The sequence below is a fragment of the Phyllostomus hastatus genome, unplaced genomic scaffold (assembly GCF_019186645.2).
Source record: "Phyllostomus hastatus isolate PE091 unplaced genomic scaffold, TTU_PhHast_1.1 phas_scaffold_317, whole genome shotgun sequence".
NCBI lineage: Eukaryota > Metazoa > Chordata > Mammalia > Chiroptera > Phyllostomidae > Phyllostomus > Phyllostomus hastatus.
In genome coordinates, this window is record NW_025334023.1 from 26,204,687 (window position 1) to 26,227,736 (window position 23,050).

Sequence of the window (23,050 nt, forward strand, 5' to 3'; positions counted from 1 at the left end):
AGTCAAAAAGCAGATCCATTTTTAGTTTTCTGAGAATATTCCATACTGTTTTCCATAGTGGTTACACCGGTCTGCAATCCCACCAACAGTGCACTAGGGTCCCTTTTTCTCCACAACCTCTCCAACACTTGTTGTTTGCACATAATCATTTTAATAGAGGAAAAATGATCAAAGTTAGCACTTACTCATGATTACCACCACTATCTCTCACACCAACATCAACTCATAAGAATGTAAGAATGAAAAGAATAGAACTTTAGCTAGATAAAGGATTACCATCAGAACTCTACAACAAAGCTTTCTTGTTAAAAAAAAATTACAGTTGACGTACAATATTATATTAGTTTCTGGTGTACAACACAGTGATCAGACATTTATGTAGCTTAACAAAGTGATCACCCAGATAAATCTAGTACCCACTTGATGCCATATATAGTTATTACAACATTATTGACTATGCTATACTGTACAGCACCATGATAATTTTATAACTGTCAATTTTGTACTTCTTAATCCTTTCCCCTTTATTATCCAGCCCTCCTATGTGGCAGCTGTCAAAATGTTCTCTGTACCTAGGATTCTGTATCTGTTTTGTTTGTTTATTTTGTTTTTTGTTTTTTTAGTTTCCACGTGTTAAATAAAGTCATATGGCATGTGCCTTTCTCTGACTTAATTCACTTAGCAAAATACCCTCTAGGTCAGTCCATGTCATTGCAAATGGCATGATTTCATCCCCTTTTTTTTATGGCTAATATCCCATTGTATATATGTGCCACATCTTTAGCCAGTCCTATGTGAATGGGCACTTGAGCTGCTTCCATACCTTGGCTACTGTAAATAATGCTACAGTGAACATAAGGGAGCATATATCTTTACAAATTATTATTGGGTTCTGTGGCTGTTTTATTTTTAATTTTTGAGGCAACTCCATGCTGTTTTTCACAGTGGTAGCACCAATTTGCAATCTCATCAACAGTGCACAAGGGTTTCCTTTTCTCCATATCCTCACCAACACTTGTTTGTTGATTGGTTTATGATAGCCATTCTGACAAGTATGAAGTAATATCTTGTTATGGTTTTAATTTGCATTACCCTGATGATTAGTGACATTGGGCCTCTTTTCATACATCTGTTGACCATCAGTATCTTTTCTTTGGAGAAGTGCTTATTCAGGTCTTTTGCCCATTTTTCAAATAGGCTGTTTTTGTGGTGTTGAGCTGTATAAGTTTTTGTGATAAATTTTGAATATTAACCTCTTCTCAAATGCATTGTTGCAGAGTGTGTTCTCCTATTCATTGTGTTGCCTTTTCATTTTGTTCACCTTGCAAAAACTTTTCATTTTTTTGTAGCCCCATTGGATTATTTTTCTTTTGTTACCATTACCTGAAGAGAGATATCAGGAAAAATGTTACTAAGAGAAATGAGAGAAGGTTTACTACCTATGTTTTCTTCTAGGATTTCTTTTATGATTTTTGGTCTTACATTTAAGTCTTTAATCCATTTTGAGTCTTTTCTTGTATACAGTGTAAGAAAGTGATCCAGTTTCATTCTTTTGCATGTGTCCAGTTTTCTCACCACCATTTTCCCCTCATTTTCAGAGATTAATTGATCATAGGTGTATGGATTTATTTCTGGGCTCTTTATTTTGTTCCATTCATCTTTGTGCGTGTGTGTTTTAATGCCAGAACCATGCTGTTTTGATTACTTTAGCCTTGTAATATAGTTGGATATGAAGTAGAGTGATGCCTCTAACTTTATTCTTTAGTCTCAAGATTGCTTTAGCATTTTGGGGTCTTTTGTGGGTGGTTCCATATAAATTTTAGAATTATTTGTTCTACTTCTGTGAAAATGCTACTAGTATTTTGGTAGGGATTGCATTAAATCTGGGGATTGCTTTGGGTAGTGTGGACATTTTAACAATGTTAATTTTTATTATCCATGAGCATAGTATATGCTTTCATTTGTGTCTTCAGTTTCTTTTTCCAGTGTCTTATAATTTTCTGTACAGGTCTTTTACCTCCTTGGTTAAATGTGTTTCTAGGTGTGTGTTTTTTTTCTTTGATGCAGTTGTATATGGGATTTTCCTTAATTTTTCTTTCTGATAGTTCATTACTGATATGTAAATACGCAACTAATTTCCAAATATTAATTTTTGTATCCTGCCACTTTACTGAATTTATCAGTTCTAAAAAAATTTTTGGTGGAGTTTTTAGGATTCTCTCTATGTAGTATCATGCCACATGCAAATAATGAGTTTTACATCTTCCTTTTCAGTTTGGATGGAAATTTTATTTCTTTTTATTGTCTGATTGCTGTGACTAGGATTTCCAATATTATGTTGAGTAAAAGTACTGAAGATGACCATCATTATCTTGTTTCTGACCTTAAATCATAAGCTTTCAGCTTTTCCTTGTTGAGATGAGGTAACCTGTGGATTTGTTATATATGGCCTTTATCATGTTGAGATATGTTTCCTCTATTCCCACTGTGCTGAAAGTTTTTATCATAAATTGATGCTGGATTTTGTGAAATGCTTTTTCTACATTTATTGATAATGATTTTTGTCTTTTGTTTTGTTTACATGGTGTATCATGTCAATTGATTTGTGTATATTGAACCAATTTTGTATCCCAGAAGTAAATTCCAGTTGATCACGGTTTATGATGCTTTTAATGTGTTGTTAAATTTGGTATGTTAATAGAGTCAAACCTTTGTTCTCAGACTCTTCATTTCTCAACCAAGTTCATGGAAAAAAGTCTTGGTTGTCTAACAAACCTTTGGGTCTCAGTTCTTTACCTGACAACCCTTTCATGCTAATACCTGTATGATCAGTCACATGTCTCTCAGACAACAAAGGAGATTTGGTTTTCAAACAAATTGCTTCTCAAACAGTTTTCCAGAATGAATTAAGTTCAGTTACCAAGGTTCCACTGTATTTTGTTGAGGATTTTTACATCTATGATTATCAGAAATAATAGCTTGTCATTGTCTTTTGTTATGGTATCCTTGTTAGGTTTTGGTATCAGGGTAATGCTGGACTTATAAAATGGGAACCTTCCTTCCTCTTCAGTTTTCTGGAATAGTTTGAGAAGAATAGATATTAAATTGTTGGGAGCTTTTTGATTAATGATTTGATGTTGTTGGTAGGTATCAGTTCCAATTTCCTGTTTTTTCTTGATTCAGTCTTGGATGATTGTATATTTCTAGGAATTTATTTCTTCCTGGTTGGAATTTAGTTCTTCCTTCAACAAGTTTGTTGGCATATAATTATTTGTAGTATTTTATTATAGCCCTTTGTGTTTTTGTGGTGTTGGTTTTCACTTCTCCCCTTTCATGTCTGATTTTCTTTCTTTGGGTCCTCTCTGTTTTTTACTTGACAAGTCTGTTTAAAGGTTTATCAGTTTTGTTCATCTTTTCAAAGAACCAGCTTTTGACTTTGTTGATCTTTTGCATTTTTTAGACTCTATTTTGTTTATTTCTGCTGTGATCTTTATTTTCCTTCCCTTTACTCACTGTGGGCTTTGTTTGTTATCCTTTTTCTAGTTCCTTTCTGTTTAGGATTAGATTGATCATCTGAGATCTTTTTATGAGGTAGGTCTGTATTGTTATGAATTTCATTCTTTGAACTGCTTTGGCTGTGTTATATAGATTTGGGGTTGTGTATTTTCATTTTTATTTGTTTTAAGTCATTTTTTGATTTCTTGGATAACCCATTTATTGTTTAGTAGAATGTTATTTAGCTTCCTTGTATTTGTGTGTATTTCAGTTTCCCCTTGTAACTGGTTTTCAGTTTTAATACCATTATGATTGGAGAAGATATTTGCTGTGATTTCAGTCTTCTTAAATATATTGAGACTTGTTCTTTGGCTTAACATGTTCTGTCCTGGAAAATGTTCCATGTGTACTTGAAAAAAAATATACATTCTGTTCCTTTTGGGTGAAATGTTCTAAATTTACTAATTAAATCCACCTGGTCTAAAGTAGCATTTAAGGCCACTGTTTTTTTTTGTCAGAATGATCTATCCATTGATGTCAGGAGGGTGTTAAAGTCCCTTACTGTTACAGTACTGTCAGTCTCTCTCTTTATGTCCCTTCATATTTGGCTTATATATCATGTGCTTCTATGTAAGGTGCATAAATGTTTACAAGAGTTTTAAGTTATATTGTCTTGTTGGATTGATCTTATATCTTTACAAAATGTCCTTGTCTCTTGTTACAGCCTATGTTAAAGTCTATTTTGTCTGATACAAGTTTTGCCAAACCAGCTTTCTTTCCTACTTCCATTTGCATGAAATATCTTCTTTGATCCCTTTACTTTCAGTTTGTGTGTGTCTTCCATCTGGAGTGGGCCTCTTATAGGCCTAATGAGTCTTGTTTTCTTATCTGTTCAGCTACCCTAGGTCATTTGATTTGATTGGAGCATTTAGTCCATTTACATTTAAGGTAGTTATTGATAGGTATGTAGTTATTGTCATTTTGTTTATTGTTTTCTGATTGTTTTTGTAATTATTTTCTGTTATTATTTCTTTTTTTGTGTGTACTTTCTGTAGTAGATTCCTTTCTCTTTAACTCTTGTGTATCTCTTGCAGATTTTTGATTCGTGGATTGTATCAGTCTCTTTTACATTGATGGTTGCTTAAGTTTGAACACATTCCAAAATCACTACCATTTTTACTCACCCCTTCTATGTTTATGTTTTTGCCATTATTTTTTACTTTTTTGTATCTGTGTGTTTTGTGTATTTCTTAATTTATTGTTGTAATTACACACGATCTTTCTACCTTTGTCTTTTAACCTTTGTGTACTAGCTTTATAGTTGGTTGATCCACTGCTATTATTATGTATTCGTCAGTGAGAATTTTTTTATTTGTTATGTTTTCTTACAGTTTTTATCCTTTTTTTTTCTTAAAGAAGTGTCTGTAGCATTTCTTGTAATACTTGCTTTGAGGTGATAAACTCCTTTAGGTTTATCTTGTGTATAAAACTCTTTATCTCTCCTTTGATTCTAAATGATAGCTTTTCTGGGTAGAGTAATCTTGGCTGTAGGTCCTTGCTTTTCATCACTTTGAATATTTTGTGTCATCCCTTCTGGCCTGCAAAGTTTCTGTTGGGAAATCAGCTGACAGTCTTATGGGAGCTTCCTTGTACGTGACTACATTTAAAAATAAAGAAAATATTTGGAGGGTATCTACAAAAACAAGAATGTTAAGATAAACTATTGGAGAAAAGAATATATTCCTATAAGCTTCTTGAGAGTAGACATCTGTCTTGTTCATTATTGTTTTCTTAGAGGTCATTCTCTCTGGAATGTGGAATTTGCCTAGAAAAAATTTGACTGACTCAATGGAAGAAAATGATAGATACTGTTATTTTCCCTTTTATCAAATGTCATATCTTTGGAGAAATATTTATTTCTCCTTTACGTTCTTAATTGTCTCCTATTTCTTATGTATGATAGGCTTGTCTTTCTGTAATGCATTACTATAGGTTCATCTTTCTCTGACATTACTTTCATAATGTGATACCCCTGTTTAAAAATTCTTCAAGGGGATATTTGTTTCTTATAGTAGAAAGCACATACTTCTTCTAAGTCTTGTGTTTAGGGTTTTTGTGTTTGGTGCCATCACAGCTCTCACACTGTATCTCTAGCTATTCCCAAATATAACCCCACATACATAGTTAGGAATTCTTCTTTTTTTTAAGTACTTTTTATTGACCATGCTATTATAGTTTTCCCAATTTTTCCCCCTTTACCTTCTCTCCACCCTGCCCCCCAACCCTCCTCTAGCATTCCCCCTGTTCATGTCCATGGGTTGTACATATAAGTTCTTTGAGTCCTCTGTTTCCTATACCATTTTTATCTTTCCCCATCTATTTTATGCCTACTAATTATGTATGATAATTCTTCCCTGTACCTTTTCCCCCTTATTCCTCCCTTCCCCCTCCCCACTAAACTCCCTCTGTGTGATGTCCATTTCTCTGATTCTGTTCCTGTTCTGGCTGTTTGCTTAGTTTTTGTTTTCGCTGTTTTTCTTTTCTTTTAGGTTCATTTGTTGATAGTTGTGAGTTTGTTGTCATTTTACTGTTAACATTTTTGATCATCTTTTTCTTAGATAAGTCCCTTTAACGTTTCATATAATAGGGGCTTGGTGATGATGAACTCCTTTAACTTGACCTTATCTGGGAAGCACTTTATCTGCCCTTCCATTATAAAAGCCTTCCATGAAAGCTTTACCAGATAGAGTAATCTTGGATGTAGGTCCTTGCCTTTCATGACTTCAAATACTTCTTTCTAGCCCCTCTTGCCTATAAGATGTCTTTTGAGAAGTCAGCTGATAGCCTTATGGGAACGTCTTTGTAGGTAACTGTCTTTTTTTCTCTTGCTGCTCTTAGGATTCTTTCTTTGTCTTTAATCTTGGGTAACTTAATGATGATGTGCCTTGGTGTGTTCTTTCTTGGGTCCAACTTCTTTGGGACTCTCTGGGCTTCCTGGGCTTCCTGGAAGTCTATTTCCTTCGCCAGATTGGGGAAGTTTTCCTTCATTATTTGTTCAAATAAGTTTTCAATTTCTTGCTGTTGCTCTTCTCCTTCTGGCACCCCTGTAATTTGGATATTGGAATGTTTCAGGTTGTCCCAGAGAGTCCTCAGCTTCTCTTCACTTTTGTGGATTCTTGTTTCTTCATTCTGATCCAGGTGGGTATTTATTTATTCCTTTTGTTCCAAATTGTTGCTTTGAATCCTGGTTTCCTTCTTGTCACTGTTGGTTCCCTGATTATTTTGCTTTATTTCATTTTGGATATCTTTCATTTGTTCTTTCATTTTTTGACTAAGCTAAATCAGTTCTGTGAGCATTTTGATTACCAGGGCTTTAAATTTTCTATCAGTTAGGTTGGCAATCTCTCCTCATCCCTTAGTTCTGAGGTTTTGCTCTGTCCTTTCATTTGGGCCATATTTCTTTGTTTTGGCACAGCTGATAAGTTGTAAGGAGGCAGGGCAACCCTCTTTGACCTCGGAGCTACCTGTTGGGGAGGGGCCAGAGAGGGAGTAATGCAGCTCATCTGCTCATCTATAGTGCACTTTCCAACAGATTCTTGAGTCAGACTGGAAGTATCTCCCACCCTGGTAACTGCAGCCAAAGTCCACAGTCAGCTCTGAGCCTCAGTTTCCCCCTTAAGTCAGTCCCTCCCACGCAACTCCGCTGAGCTTGGCAGTCAGTCCCAGCCCCTTAGCCACCTTGCTGGGGTTTTCTGAGTTGCCCGCCCCATAGGGTTTGCCTTACTGGTCTGGTTGTTCTGGTTGATTTTTTCTTTAATTCCTTGGTTGTCGGAGTTCCATGCAGTTTGATTTTCTGGTGCTTCTGGTTGTTTATTGATTTTAGATTGGTTGTTATCCTCCTTTTGGTTGTAAGAGGAAGCAAATGGTTTCTACCTATGCCTCCATCTTGGCCTGAACTAGGGGTTCTTCTTATAGTCCCTTATGCACAGTGTGCTCATTCTCACTTCCATTCACACTGACCTACACATCTGGAATATACTTCTTGTGCTCTTCAGTGAAACAGGTCATGGTCAGCTGGCTAATCATAGGCTTAGCCCCATTTCTGACCCTTGTAGCCCATTATGATCTTTATTTTTTTTCCTAATGGGAGATAGTTAGATAAAAATCAGAGATACCAATGTTGAAAAACACTTTGAAGCAGTTATATGAGGAAAGTTTGTAAAAGAGATAAAGATAGTCACTAACTCTTCTTCATCAAAGAGCCACCTAAATCCATTTGAAAATGTTCACATTTGTCTCATTCCATCCTTAATAGGTTTAAACTTTAGTCCATCCAAACTCTCATGATTTCCATTTTACTGAAACTTTTCTCTCCAAAGTTACAATGAACTTTCCTTTATAAAATTTTGTCTTTTATAATTACATTGAGAGGTTTTTAAAAAAATTATTTTTATTATAAAAATGTATGGGAAATAGAACTAAGATTAAGGAAAAAATTAAATCACCAGTACTTTTACTACTCTCTTGCTGTTAGTATTTAGTACACAGAAACTCTTCCTTAAAAGTTTCTATTTAGAACTTTTGCAGTTATAATGTTGTATATTAGAATAAAAGCTCTTCAGCACTACTCACCACAGACTTATGATGTCAGCAATTAGTGAGGCTATAGTAAGTTGGGTCTTTCCTTCTGTACTGAAATGTGTATGTTTAATAGTCTATAGCATGTTTACTGGGTTTGTAATTATTTTGGCATGGTTTATAGATATCATTAACCATTTTATGGCTTAAAAGAATAAAAGCTCTAAATGTGATCAAATTTTAGTAAAAACAGCCAAATAATTATAATAGAAACATAGAGGGTACATAAAAATTAGAATGTGTGGATACACAAAGAGATGGTAGTAGAGGCAGATAAAATGGAAACAAGGAGAAATGTTTGGAGGCAGTTCAAACAATTCCAAGAAAAAAATTCATGAAGGGCATGCACTAGGGTAATGACATATGCAGAGCAAGACAGATTTTAAAAATATATATGTGGAGCCCTGGCTGGCGTAGCTCAGTGGATTGAGCGCGGGCTGGGAACCAAAGTGTCCCAGGTTCGATTCCCAGCCAGGGTACATTCCTGGGTTGCAGGCCATAACCCCCAGCAACCGCACATTGATGTTTCTCTCTCTCTCTCTCTCTCTCCCTCCCTTCCCTCCCTAAAAATAAATAAATAAAATCTTAAAAAATATAAATATATATATATATGTGGGTATAATGTTTTAAAGCTGCCCATATGTTGCAGATTAGGGGGAGAGAGGAGTCAAACATGACTATTTCAGGTTTCAAACCAGGTGACAATTTGTGGGTCACTTTTTTTCCTATATGACTGCACCTCCTTTGTGTACTTTGCTGTTCCTCAGCTGAACAAGGTGACTCTAATGTGTCCTTCATCCCTTGCTTTCCCCCAATGCCCCTCATCCTTTCTTCCACATGCCACTTCTCTCTCATGGCTTCAGCTGTCATCTCTTTATGGATGATTCCCACACCTCTGCTTCGTGTTGACCTCTTTCTCAGCCTCTGATCCCTCATATCAGTTGCTTGCTATACAGTTGCACTAGGATGCCATCATGTCATTATCATAGTGTTTAGTCAGTCATAAATCTGTTCAAGTTCAGCTGATGTTGTGAGGTATATGACACCTTGGAAAAGTTGTTTAACTTTTATATGGGTATTATCCAGTTAAGGCACAGGTGGCAAACACAAGGCCTGAGGGCTGAATCCGGCCTTCAACCTTGTTTCTACCCAGCAGCAGTGCCGAGCTCCTTGCCCCCAGTTAAGGAGTAGTTACATTTATACAGTCCTAAAATTACATTTGGCCATTTGAAGGCAACCATGAGGCTAATGTGGCCCCTGGTAAAAATGAGTGTGACACCCCTGAGCTAAAAGAATAAACTTGCCTGTGTCCGTCAAAGCCCAGTAAAGTGTGAACAGGAGTTTGCAGCAGAAAGTAAAGGTTTACTTAAGGAAATGGCACCAAGCTTGGAGACACAGGTGAGCTAGTAGTCTAAAACCTGGCTCTCCAGTGCTGTAAGGGATGGATTATATAGGAGGAAATCATTAATCAGGGTGACTAAGGGAGTTAGGATTAGGGTTGTGGGCTCTACTCATTGGTTAGAGTCAGGGTAGAGGCTAGTTGATTGCTGCATGTGGTCCTGATGTCAGCATGGTATTGTTCTATCTGGCTTTGCAAGGATGTGGTCAGTAGAGTCATTCCGCTTTCATGGGTCTGGGGCTGAAACACAGCTGAGGTGAAGCTGTTATCTTTAGTTTGAAACTGTTGTTTCTATGGTCAACAGACCTGAGGCTTTGCTTTTTAAGGTAGTTTAACAATGACCAGAACCTAATTGTCCTAAGGGCGTAACAATTAAGGAAGTAGATGTACAGCCTGTGTAAAGGTAGAAGGATCTGGTTGAAAGGAGGCAACCAGATCCTTCTGGTTGAATTAAGGAAAAAGTCATGTTATAGAAATGAAGTTCTTGTATAGTTGTCAATTACCACATTTCAAAATGGGAATAATATTTGAACAATGATTAAAATAAAATTAAAAAAAAATGGGAATAACCAGTGTCCATTGATAGAGGATTGGATAAAGAAGATGTGGTTGATGGACACAATGGAATTCTACTCAGCCCAAAGAAAAGATGAAATATTGCCATTTGCAACAACATAGACGGACCTTGAGAATGTCATGCAAAGTAAAATAAGCCAGTCAGAAAAAGCTAAGAACCATATGATTTCACTTACATATTGATATAAAACTGACACTCAAGGACACAGACAGCAGTGTGGTGGTCACCAGAGGGAAGGGCATGGGGGGTGGACAGGGGCCTGATATGTGGTGATGGAAGATGGTTTGACTATAGCTGGTCGGCACACAGTGCACATACAGATCTAGTGTTATAGAAATGTACACTTGAAGCCTATACAGTCTTATTAACCAATGTCACCCCAATAAATTTAATTAAAAAATAAATAAAAATGGGAATAAGTATACCACCTCTCTTTCAGGGATATTATGAGCAGTAGATGAATAATGATCTCCTGAAAACAGTGCATTAACTGGGCCAGTTCATGATGATAGTTTTCTTGGTTTGAGGCAAAATGAAGGTAATTGAGATAATGTTTTATCCTTCTTCCTATCTACTTCTGTTCTGTTTTGGTTTTGGCAGATATTCTGTTATGTGCCATCCTTTTTTGGGAAGACCTATTCTTTATCTGAAGATTATATCCTTCTGTTTTTGGTTTTAACAATCTCCTTTTTTATTGAAATTATGTTGCTAATAGGTGGTAGTTGTTACTGTGGTTATTTTAATATTCAGTTATTTTTTAAAAAGTCTGCATCCCTATGTTATTTCCCCCATCCCTACAGTTTCTTCTACTGTTTAGGTCTTTTCTTAGTGTAGTGCATTTGTTACAATCAATAAACCATATTAATACATTAATTAAAATTCATAGTTTACATTGGGGTTTACTCTTTGTGTTGTACTTTCTGTGGGTTTTGACAAATGTAGAATGACACATTTCTACTATTGCTGTGTCACACAGAGTAGTTTCACTGCCTTAAAAATCAGCTGCCCTTCACCTATTTGTCCTTCCCTTCCTCTCCCCAAACCTCTGGCAACCACTGGTCTTTTTACTGGCTCCATAATTTTGCCTTTTCCAAATTGTCAGTTGGAATCACTTAATATGTAGCCAGATTGGCTTCTTTCACTTAGGAATATACCTTTAAGTTTTCTCCATATCTTTTTTATTGCTTGATAGATCATTTCATCATTGAATTTTCCTTTGTATGGATGTAACACAGTTTGTTTATCCAGTCATCTACTGAAAGACTCAGTTGCTTCCAAAGTTTAGCAGTTATGAACAGGTTTCATTTTACTGTTCAAATTTGAATGTTTTGTTGACATTAGGGTATATTCATAGCCTAGGGTTGCTGTAACAGAGCACTGCAAAGTAGATGGCTTGAATCAACAGACATTTATTGTCTCACAGTTCTGGAGTATGAGTGTTGGGGTTGGGTGGGTTGTGATTTGGGACTTCACAGGGCAAGACAGTAACCCACATGCAGATGGAAAAGCAAGTGTTTGCTAAATAAATGTCCAGTGGACCAACTTTAACAATGGAACACAGAGAGGACTTTGAACAAATGGGCCTTTCTGGGTCCCTCTCTGCCACACAGTTTATATTAAACTATAATTATCTGTTATGATATCTCCCTTCCTAGAGCAGGTCCTCTTGTCTAAATTCCTGTAGGCACGTAAAGGGGGACGGTCAAAGGCTCTTGCTGAGTCTTTTGTTCCTTAATAACCAGTTTAAAATCAATATCCCAAAAGGCATATTTTGGAGTGGCAAATTCTGCTTCTGTTACCTCTTTCGTAACTGCTGGTGAAGGGCCAGAGTCCTTGGTCTTCTTGGTGTATAGACCATCTCTTCATCCTTCATGGAAGTGTCTGTGTCTTCACAGGTCTGTGTTCTAATAATGACAATAGTCATGTTGGATTAGGGACCCACCCTACTTTATTGTATTGTTGTCTTGACTGATTACGGTGACCCTACCTGCAATCACCCTATTTCCACATAAGGTCACATCCTGAGGTCCTGTAAGCTAGGACTTCAACCTGTCTTTATCTGTTGGAGGGCACAGTTCAACCCATAGCACAAGTGATGCTTTTCAGCCTGTACCTCTTCAGGTACCCTTTTTGTAGTTGGTGGTGGTGATGTAATGTTATCCAGCTGTTGCTGATTGTGGTTTCAGGTGAAAAACAAACTGTTCTTGGCAGTGTTATGAAACAAAAGGATTTCTTTGGGTTCAGATTTGGATGTACTACTTTCAAATATATAACCAATAAGATCCATCCCAGATGCCAGTCTTTGGCTCTACCCTGTTCAGATTTTTTAAAAGATTTCATTTATTTATTTTTAAAGAGGGAGAGAGAGAGAGAAAGAGAGGGAGAGAAACATCAATGTGTGGTTGCCTTTCACACACCCCCTACAGGGGACCTGGCCCACAACCCAGGCGTGTGCCCTGACTGGGAATCTAACTGGTGACCCTTTGGTTTCAGGCTGGCATTCAATCCACTGAGCCACATCAGCCAGGGCCAGATTTTTATTTGTATGGTTCATTTGCCTACTTTGTTGGTTGTCAATTAATGGAAGAAAAGGGGTTCTATGGAAAATAACTTCATAAGTGATCTGATCATAAATTCCTAACTGGGCCAATCATTTGAGTACTCATGACCTAGGCATATAACTTCTTTAGTAGAAGGCTTATCTGTGCCTTAAACCCTGTTCATTGTTTCTGTGCATCTAAATTAACATACCTTTGAAATGCCCTCTTTCAGACCCCCTCCTTCTAAAGCATGAGAGCACCAATTTTAACTATCCTGTAATTTTCTGCCTTGCTTTCTCTCACCTTCTGTAATCTTCCTTTTTTTCCCCTCTTTCATTTCAAATGCATTAAAGAACTGCAAAACTATTACTCTCTGGAGCGATTGAGATCTTGCTCCCTGGCGTATGTCGTTTGGCTCAAACTCATAAAGCTTCTTTATGGGTTTGGATGTTCTTATGTCAACATAGCCAAGTTGTACTAAAAAATAGACTAAAGTAAAGTTGATGTAAAGAATTTTGTTTAGTAGAATTATTCAGTGAAGAATAAGTGAATTATTTTTTCCTTTGCCATTTTAGTACATACAAAGAAACTGGAGGATAGTTTGTAACTTCTACAGACTCATTTTTTCCTTTCAGATGATTTTAATTTAGTGTTTTTCAGATTTCAGAAAAATTCTTTCCTGTTTTTCTGTCATCTGACATTCTGTGTGAAAACTGACCCATAAACTTGCCAACTTCCAGATTGTCATTTTAGATAAGGTTTCTGAATTTCCTTTTTAGTAATTTCCTGATCAGAGAGAGGGAGAGAAGGGAGGGAGGTAGGGTAAAGTCACATGGAAAGTTCGAGTTTGATAGAGAGCACATGGAAGACAACAGGGAAAAACACGTTTGGGGGAGAGCATAACTGAATTGATTAGGTTTTAAGAGTTAAAAAAACTTACAAATTTCCATCTGCGTGTTTTTTTTCACCAGTAAGATTTTAATGTTCTCTATAGACTTTTCTTGATCATAAGCAAATGATTAAATATTGTATTAAATTCAATCGAAGAGCAGATGTATATGATCTAATCTGTTGATATAACCAGAGCTCCTGAAGCAGGCAGTGGTCTAAGGAATCCGATAGGAAACAGATTGGATAGCCATTTAGTAACATTATTTTGGCCCAGCAAGAGAAAAGTGTTTTATGTCTTTTGGGGGATTTCTCCTGATGGGAATTTCTCTCCTCCTCTCATATGGGAGGGTTATATAACTTTTTTCCCACTAAAAATAGTTCCCTGTGAATGCAGAAAAGCCTAATGAATCAGTGTGGTTTTGCTGCCTTAGCTCCCTAGTTTCTATTGTAGAAAGGTAGATTCCTGGTATGTTTGAGCTGTCCTCTTGTTTCAACCTTATCTCCTTTTTTGTTAATCCATATTTTTTCTTCCATATCTTAGATGCAATTCCTCCCAAATAAAAATCATCAAGTGTTGCTCAAACAATTTGTTGTATTTGTTTTTAAGCCTATGGTCAAATTTAACCACTTCTTCTAACAAGTATCAAGTATTCCTATTTTTTTCTACTACTACTTTATTTTTAATACCAGACTAGTCCAGGATTTTGATATTTCTTTTCTAAATTATTATCATTTCATCTTCCTTATATCCAGTTTTGTGCACTTCCTTGACCATGCCATTACCTCTGCCAGAAGCCTGCAGTGATTTTCCTTCACATGACTGGTCAAGTTTAAAAGTCTTAACTCCCTCCCCAGTATGACATTATAAAAATTTCCAAACACACTGTTGAGTTGTATGAGTTTTCTATGTATTCTGGATATTAACCTCTTATCAGATACATGCTTTGTAAATGTTTTCTTCAAATCAGTAAGTTGCTGTTTCATTTTGTTGATAGTCTTCTTTGCCCTACAGAAGCTTTGTAGTTTGGTACAGTCCCACTTGTTTTTGCTTTTGTTGCCTTTCCTTTTGGTGTCAAATCCAAAAAATCATTGCCAAGACTGATGTCAAGGGGCTTACCTGCTATGGTTCCTTCTAGTTTTATGGTTTAAAGTTTTATGTTTAAGTCTTTAATCCATTTTGAGTTGGTATTTGTATGTAGTGCAAGACAGGGATCCAATTTTACTCTTTTGCATTTGGCTGTCCAGTTTTCCCAGCACCATTATATTGAAAAGACTTTTCTTTCCTCACTGTATATTCTTGGCAATGTGTTGTGAGCTAATTGATCTTATACACATAGGTTTATTTCTGTGCTCTTTTTTCTGTTCCATAGATTTATGCCTCTGTTTATATGATAATACCATACTGGTTTGATGACTGTAGCTTTGCAGTATAGTTTAAAACTAGGACCTATGATCCCTCCAGCTTTTTTCCCCTTCAAGATTGCTTTCTCTACTTGGAATCTTTTGTGGTTCCATACAAATTTTAGGATTTTTTTTTTATTTCTGTGGAAAATGCCATTGGAATTTTTATAGGGATTGTGTTGAACATTTTATGTTGTTAATGCTACAGCTTACCTCATTTTATATTGTATATTGTGTAAAGAAGTTATACTGACTGTAATTATTTTTAATACTCTTCTCTTTAATGCTTCTAACATAGTCAGTTGTTTAACACAGCATCCCATTGCAGAATTAGACTTTTCGGAATCTAACTGTATATTTACCTTTACCAGTGGTTTGTACATTTTTGTGTAACTATTAGGATATTTTCATTTCAACTTGAAGAATTCATTTCAGCATTTTTTATAAGGCAGACATAGTGGTGATGAACTCTCTTAGCTTTTGTTTGTCTGGAAAAGTATTTCTTCATTTCTTTTTTTTTTTTTAATTTTATTTATTTATTTTTAGAGAGGGAAGGGAGGGAGATAGAGAGAGAGAGAAACATCAATGTGCGGTTGCTGGGGGTTATAGCCTGCAACCCAGACATGTACCCTGGCTGGGAATCGAACCTGGGACACTTTGGTTCCCAGCCCGAGCTCAATCCACTGAGCTACACCAGCCAGGGTATTTCTTCATTTCTGAATGGTTCCTTTGCCAGATAGAGTAGTCTTGGCTGGCAATTTTCACCTTTCATCATTTTGAATATATCAATTAATTTTCTCCCAGCCTGTAAGGTTTCTGCTGAGAAATCTGCTGACAGCCTAATGGGGGTTCCTTTATAGGTTAAAGTGTTTTGTTTTTGTTTTGGGGTTTTTTTTACTACTTTTAGGATTCTCTTCTTATCTTTGATTTTTAACAGTTTCATTATAATGTGTCTTTTAAAATTTTTTTAAAGATTTTATTCATTTATTTTTAGAGAGGGAAGGAAGGGAGAAAGAGAGAGAGAGAGAAACATCAATGTGCAGTTGCTGGGGGCCATGGCCTGCAACCCAGGCATGTACCCTGACTGGGAATCAAACTTGCAATACTTTGGTTCACAGCTCGTGCTCAATCCACTGAGCTACGCCAGCCAGGGCTATAATGTGTCTTAAAGAGGATTGTTTTGCATTGAAATAATGAGAGGATCTATGAGCTTCATGTACTCAGATGTCCAACTCTCTCCCCCCAGGTCTGGAATTCCTAATAAGCTTTATGCCCCCTTTCCCTTTTCTTCTTCTTCTGGAACTTCAGTGATTGTGATGTTGGTTCTTTTGATGGTGTCTTACAAATCATGTAGGTTTGCTTCACCTTTTTTGATTCTTTTTTCTTTGTTCTCCTCCACTGGGTTACTTCAAAGTTCCTATTCTTTAATTTGCTGATTCTGTCTTTGCTCATTCTCTTCTGCTGTTAGCACTCTTGTCTTGCATTCTTTATTTCATTCAGTGAATTCTTCAGCTCCAGATTCGGTATTTTTAATATTTATCTGTTTATTTCTCATTTTGTTCATTTATTGTTTTCTTGATCGTGTTGAATTGTCTTTATTTTTTTCTAGCTCATTGAGTTCCCTCAAAACAGCTTTTTAAAATTCTTTATTAGTTAAATCACAGGTCTCTGTCTTTGGGTTCAGTTATTGGTGGAGTATTGTGATCTTTTGATGATGTCATGCTCCCTTGATTCTTTATGTTAGTTGTAGGTTTGTATTGCTGTTTTGGCATTTGAAGTAACAGCCACCTCTGCCAACCTCTACTAGCTGCCTTTATGTGAGAGATTCTTTTTGTTGGCTTGGCTTATATTCTGGGGCTTCCTCTGTCCTTGTATGAATACACCTGTTCCACACTTCTTGCTTCTTTTTGTGGCAGGATTCTTAAGCTGTGTGTCTTCTGTTGATCTTACAGTGAACCAGGCTAGCTATTGGGACCTCTTTTTCATTGTTCCAAAGGTGGCAGTACAGCTCATGATTATTTCTCCCTTGGCCACCAACCCTGGCTTTTCTGAAAACATTCCCTGTCTACCTGAGCTTGCTCTTGCTGCTGCCCTCTGCAAATGGACAATGAGCTGACTGCAGAGAGGGGTTTTGGTACTTGAGGATTTGGGGGCTCCCGTGGGTCAGGTAAAGGGATCCTGGGGTGAGATTTTTCCAGCATCTTATGATTGGGCTTTCTGCTAGAGTCTAGAACCCAAAGAACTACCTTCCTTTAATGTCTTCTGATATTCTTACCTGCCTCTTTCCTGAACTCCTTCCTACCTCAAGGAAGCTCTTCCTACCTAATGGAGCTCTTGCTTTAATACTCTGGGTGCTGTGGGCAAGAGTAGGGTTTCTTTAGTAGCAGCGCCACAGCCGGTGGAATTGAGTGCTCACTCACTGCTCTCCCCTTTCCTTCATAGGAGGGATCCCCAACTTCCTCTTTCTCTAACATGTGCTGCCTTATGGGTAAAGGTGATGCTGGCAAACTTCCTCTTATCCACTCTGATGCATCCAAACATATATATTTTTTGCTCCAGCAGAGTGCTGGAACTTCTGTAGAAACCTGGATTTCTATGAATGCTTTCTCATCTGTAAGTGTATACCCAAGTCAGTGTTTTCCAGGTGCTGTGGCCAAGAGAGGTTGGAGTCAGTTCACAGACTCCTGCTGGTTCCACAGCCCTTCCCAGGGTCTATCTGTCTACTACCTAATGCACTAGTGGGTGAGACTCCTCCTGGGTCCCTTGGCATATGGTGCTGGATTTCATAGCTCCCATGGAGGCCCTTTTGCTCATAGATAGATGCCAAATTTTAGAAGTTAAAGGGCAACAAAAATGAGGGCTATCTTACGCTGCCATGACACTGACATCATTCCTGATCTTGCTTTCTTTAGAATAGGATGCTGTCTATTCTGTAGCTAAAGCTAGAAGTCAGTAGTTCAAGAGTTAGGTTTATGGTTCTTTTTATGACATGCTCTCAAATATTAATGCCTGTGTATTTTATTTAGTATATCTGGTATTTTATTTAGGACATTATGGAGACATTATGTTTATTGTTATGAGATTAATGCAAGGGGTTTTACAGGGTCAGACATTTGTAAGGTATCATTAATTCCTATTTACTTTACAACAGAAACACAAACCACCGTGTGAATAGACCATTGTGTGAAGAGATAGTGAAAAACTTCTGTTGCTGCTTCAGTTATTAATGAGTGATTAGTGGGTATTTCTTACATTTAATAGCATTTTGCAGATCCCTGTATGTTGCAGCTATCTCATTTCATACTTACAAACCTATATAGATTTTAATATTATCATGATATAAACGATGAAATTAAGACTCACAAGTTAATGTGACGACAGTAAATCTTTTTCTTTCTTTTTTCTTTTCTTTTCCTCTTCTTTTTGTTCTTTTGACTATAGTAGGGTTATGAAGATATAACAACTTAAGGCTTTGCTGTGCACCAAAAATTTCTATTTTTTATTTTTAAGTGTATTTTATTGATTATGCTATTACAGTTGTCCCATTTTTTTCTGCCTCTTATCCACCTCTACCCTGCAATCCCCCTGCTCCAGCATTCCCCCACCTTAGTTCATGTCCATAGGTCATACATATAAGTTCTTGGGCTTCTCCATCTCCCATACTATTCTTAACCTCCCCAGTCTATTTTGTACCTACTATTTATGTTCCTTATTCCCTGTACCCTTTCCCCTCATTTTCCTCCTCCCCACTGAAGATCCTCCATGTGATCTCCATTTCTGTGATTTTATTCCTGTTCTACTGGTTTGCTTAGTTTGTTTTTGTTTTTAAGGTTCAGTTGTTGATAATTGTGATTTTGTTGTCATTTTACTGTTCATAGTTTTGATCATCTTTTTCTTAGATAAGTCCCTTTAACATTTCATGTAATAAGGGCTTGGTGATGATGAACTCCTTTAACTTGACATTATCTGAGAAGCATTTTATCTGCCCTTCCATTCTAAATGATAGTTTTGCTGGATAGAGCAATCTGGGATGTAGGTCCTTGCTTTTCGTGGTTTTAAATACTTCTTTTCAGCCCCTTCTTGCCTGTAAGGTTTCTTTTGAGAAGTCAGCTGATAGACTTATTGGTACTCCTTTGTAAGTAACTGTGTTCTTTTCTCTCCTTGCTTTTAAGATTCTCTTCTTATCTTTAATCTTGGGTAATGTCATTATGATGTGTCTTGGTATATGCTTCCTTGGGTCCAACTCCTTTGGGACTCTCTGAGCTTCTTGGAAGTCTATTTCTTTCATCAGACTGGGGAAGTTCTCCTTCATTGTTTTTTCAAATAAGTTTTCAGTTTCCTGCTCCTCTTCTTCTCCTTCTGGTACCCCTGTGATTCAGTAGTTGAAACGTTTAAAGTTGTCCAAGAGTTTCTAAGCCTCTCCTCATTTTTTTGAATTCTTATTCATTTTGTTCTAGTTGAATGTTTATTCTTCCTTCTTTCCAAATCATTGATTTGAGTCCTGGTTTCCTTCCCGTTACTGTTGGTTCCCTGTACATTTTCCTTTATTTCACTTTTCATAGCCTTCACTTTTTCCTTTATTTTGCAACCATCCTCAACCATTTCTGTGAGCATTCTGATTACCAGTGTTTTGAACTCTGCATCTGATAGGTTGGCTATCTCTTCATCGAATAGTTCTATTTTTGGAATTTTTATCTGTTTTTTTACTTGGGTCATATTTCTTTGTTTCAATACACCTGTTACATTGTAATGGTGTAACATTGGGTATTCGCCAGGGTAGGCCATCCCACTTCCCTGTCTTGTGTCACTGTTGTTGGGGAGGCATCAGAGAGGGAACTATGCCACTTGCTCAGCTCTCAGCCTATTGTCAGTCACTTCCCCCGCTACCCACAAGCGAATTGCACCTTTCAGGTGCTGATTTTGGGTGTGTGGGTTTGTATACATTCTAGGACCCCATGGGCCCCTCCAACAGACTCTCCCCTGTGCGAGACTGGAAGTTTCTTTTGCCACCACAACCCTCACAGCTTCTTATAGCCAAAGGTTTTGAGGCTTTATTTCCCTGCACTGAAGCCCTGTGTTGCATGGTCTGTCTCGCTCCCCAGTTGTACTTCCCTGTTTATCCACACACGAATGTGGGACTGCCTGGTCCACCTGCTGCCACCTCGCCATGAGTCTTCTCCACCTCGGCTGCCCATCTCCGCCCCTCCTACCAATCTGGATGAATGTTTCCTCTTTAACTCTTGGTTGTTGGACTTCCATACAGTTAAATTTTCTGGCAGTTCTGGTTGTTTTTGTTTTTAAATTGGTTGTTGTCTTTCTTTTGGCTGTGTGAGGAAGTGAAACCTATCTATCTACACCTCCCTCTTGGCCAGAAATCTTCATTAATACTTCTAAAATATTTATTACACTTTTATGACAATGGTTTTGACTTACTGGATTAAATAAAATATGTTAAAATCAATTTTACCTGTGTTTACCTTTTAAAATGTGGCTTCTAGACCATTAAAAATAGCACATACGGCTCCTGTTTGAATATTCAATTTTCATTGAGTATTCAAAAGTGGACAAGATGGGGTACCTCTTCTCTAGGAGTCTGGTTGGGAAGAAGTCAGACAGGCAGCTAAAGTAGGTGGTAAGTGCCACATTGGAGCTCATGCATAGGAGACATCTAACCCAGTGTGAGAACCTGCAGAAGGTCTTTTAAGGCAGTTAATATTCAGTACCTTGTGTTTTCTTCCTTTTATACCTTCTATTGAGAACTCTCAAGTCTACTTTTGGGTTGAAGAAAATGAAAGTCAAAAGCTTTTAAAAAATGTTTGCTGCTCTGACCTGTGGCTCAGTTGGTTGGAGCATCATCCTGTACACCAAAAGATTGTGGGTTTGATCCCTGGTCAGGGCACATACCTAGGTTGTGGTTCAGTCCCTCTGTTTCTGCTATATATGGGAGGCAACTGATTGATGTTTCTCTTTCCTCCTCTCTCCCTACTGCTTCCCTCTCTCTCCTCTCACCTCTCCCTTCCTCTCTCTAAGATCAATAAACATATCCTGTGAGGATTAAAAAAGTGTTTGAGAGTCATTTATTTTAGTGCTCTTGGTTTTCAGTCTGATGAAACAAATCAAGGTTGAAATAGGAGGCTTGCATCTGCTCACAGAGACTACTGCTTGGCCCTCCCCCAGAACTGGTTTAGACAACGAAATGGATGGTAGTGCTACTTGCTATGTATGGAAGACAGGTCAATTTGAGAGCTGCTGAGTTCAAGGTATCTGTGGGACATTTAGATGGGGAGGAACATTAGTCACCTGGAGGCATGGAAGTAGAGTCCGAGAAAAATCTCCACTGTCAATGTAGATTGAAAGTAGTTGAAGTCATAGATGAAGTATGAAATCAACAGGAAGTGACTAAATGAAAAATGGACAAACCTCTGAGGGATAGGGAGGGTTAAGGAAAGATAATGTAAAGGTCATTGAAAAAGAATGGCCAGAGATGTTTAGCCAAGCTTGTGTGCAGATAGTGTCAAAAGTAACAAACAGATAAAAATAAAGACTAAAATGTCCATTATCTTTAATGATGAGGAATTTATTGGGGAGAAAGCAACTCCTGCACGGGATTAGGCCAGATTCCAGAATGTTTAGGAATTAATGGGAAGTAAAGAATTGTTAATAATGAAGTTTATTATTTGGGAGTGAAAGGGATGGAGTGGGGAGGCTTGTAGGAGCTAAGGGATGTATTTGACATGTGACCCACTTTGTGTGTGTTTGTGTATGTGTGTGTCTTCTCTGAGTTGTAACTGCATTAGAAAACTGTGTTTCCATATCTTTACATTCTTGCAATCCAGTGTAGCATCTTTCATAAGGTAACTACTCAGTAACATTGTTGATCATGATTTTAATTAATTTAAATATCTCTTTTTCAACAAGATTCTTTATTAACATCATTTCCAAATTCTATAAAAGTTAAATCTACGTAAGAACTTGATTTACTTTGTGTTTAAATGCACTAAGTAAGGCCTTTAGGCATGGCTTACTGGAAAGAAAATGGGCTTTGTAGTCCACTAAAAACTATAATTCAAATCTAGATTCTGACACGTTTTAGCTATGTGACCTTGAACAAATGGTCACTTCTACCCTTTTTGTCCTCTTCTAGGATTGAGGATAATAACACCTACCCTTATAAGGCTGTTATAGAATTCAATGAGAAAATGTGTAAAGTGTTTATATATAGTATCTTTTACTAAGTAAGCACTTGGTAAATGCTTTGTAGAAAAATAGCAACTTCACATTGTTATATATGTCAAGATTGCAGTTTTTATAATTTGATACAGTGTTGTAATATAATAACTTTATGTAAGAGGAAGCATATTCAGTTGAAATTTGAGTGAAAAATTAACCTTTGAGTAAAAAAATATTTCTTTTCTTGCCCCTCTCCATTTTCCAATCTAGGTCCTGAGAGAGTCTAACAAATTAGCAGAAATGGAAGAACCGCCCTTGCTTCCAGGAGAAAATATTAAAGACATGGGTCTGTAATGGTATTTTTTGTTGAATTTCCTTCTCCTTTCTGACTGTGCAGACTGTTCAGCCCTCTCGATAGACAGAGAACAGGCTGTCCGAGGCCCCTCCTGTCTGGCAGTGCTTGTTCTGCCGGCCTTCCCAGCAGTTAGTGTGTTCTTAAGCCTAGGTCTAGACTTGTTGGTTTTGTTTGTATTTGGACTGCAGGGGAACATACAAATCAAATATTCTGTTATTTCTGGTTTGCTTTACTTTTGTTGAAAGTAGGTAGCTTTATTTTTTAACCGTTTCTGAATTCTGTGAAAGCAAACTTCATTATTTTGAATTACCACAGTAAGATACTGGGTTGCCTAGGTGAAAACATTGAATTGTTACTTTGTACATGTAATTTTTCTTAAAAACACATTCTCTCTCTTTTCCTTATTTTTTCCTACTCTGAATAAACTGATGTCAATTTTTGGATGAAAATATTTCATCTCCATTGCAAAGCAAGCCATTGGCATGTGGATGCCTTTCTTCTTCCAGCCCACAAAACCAAGCATCAGCTTATATAGTCTGGAAACTAGATACAAACATTTGAGCTATATTTTTGTCTTCATGCTT

General features: G+C 37.1%; 1 protein-coding gene across 2 annotated transcripts in view; it reads left to right on the forward strand.

The window, feature by feature from the left end:
* The window catches only part of MTMR2 (myotubularin related protein 2), a 115,270-nt gene that overhangs the window by 53,474 nt on the left and 38,746 nt on the right, over positions 1-23,050 (forward strand). For both annotated transcript variants that reach the window (XM_045818176.1, XM_045818175.1), the window contains one exon: positions 22,382-22,457. In XM_045818176.1, the coding sequence (XP_045674132.1) occupies positions 22,412-22,457 (46 nt within the window). In that variant the 5' untranslated portion in view covers positions 22,382-22,411. The remainder of the gene's footprint in view (positions 1-22,381; positions 22,458-23,050) is intronic.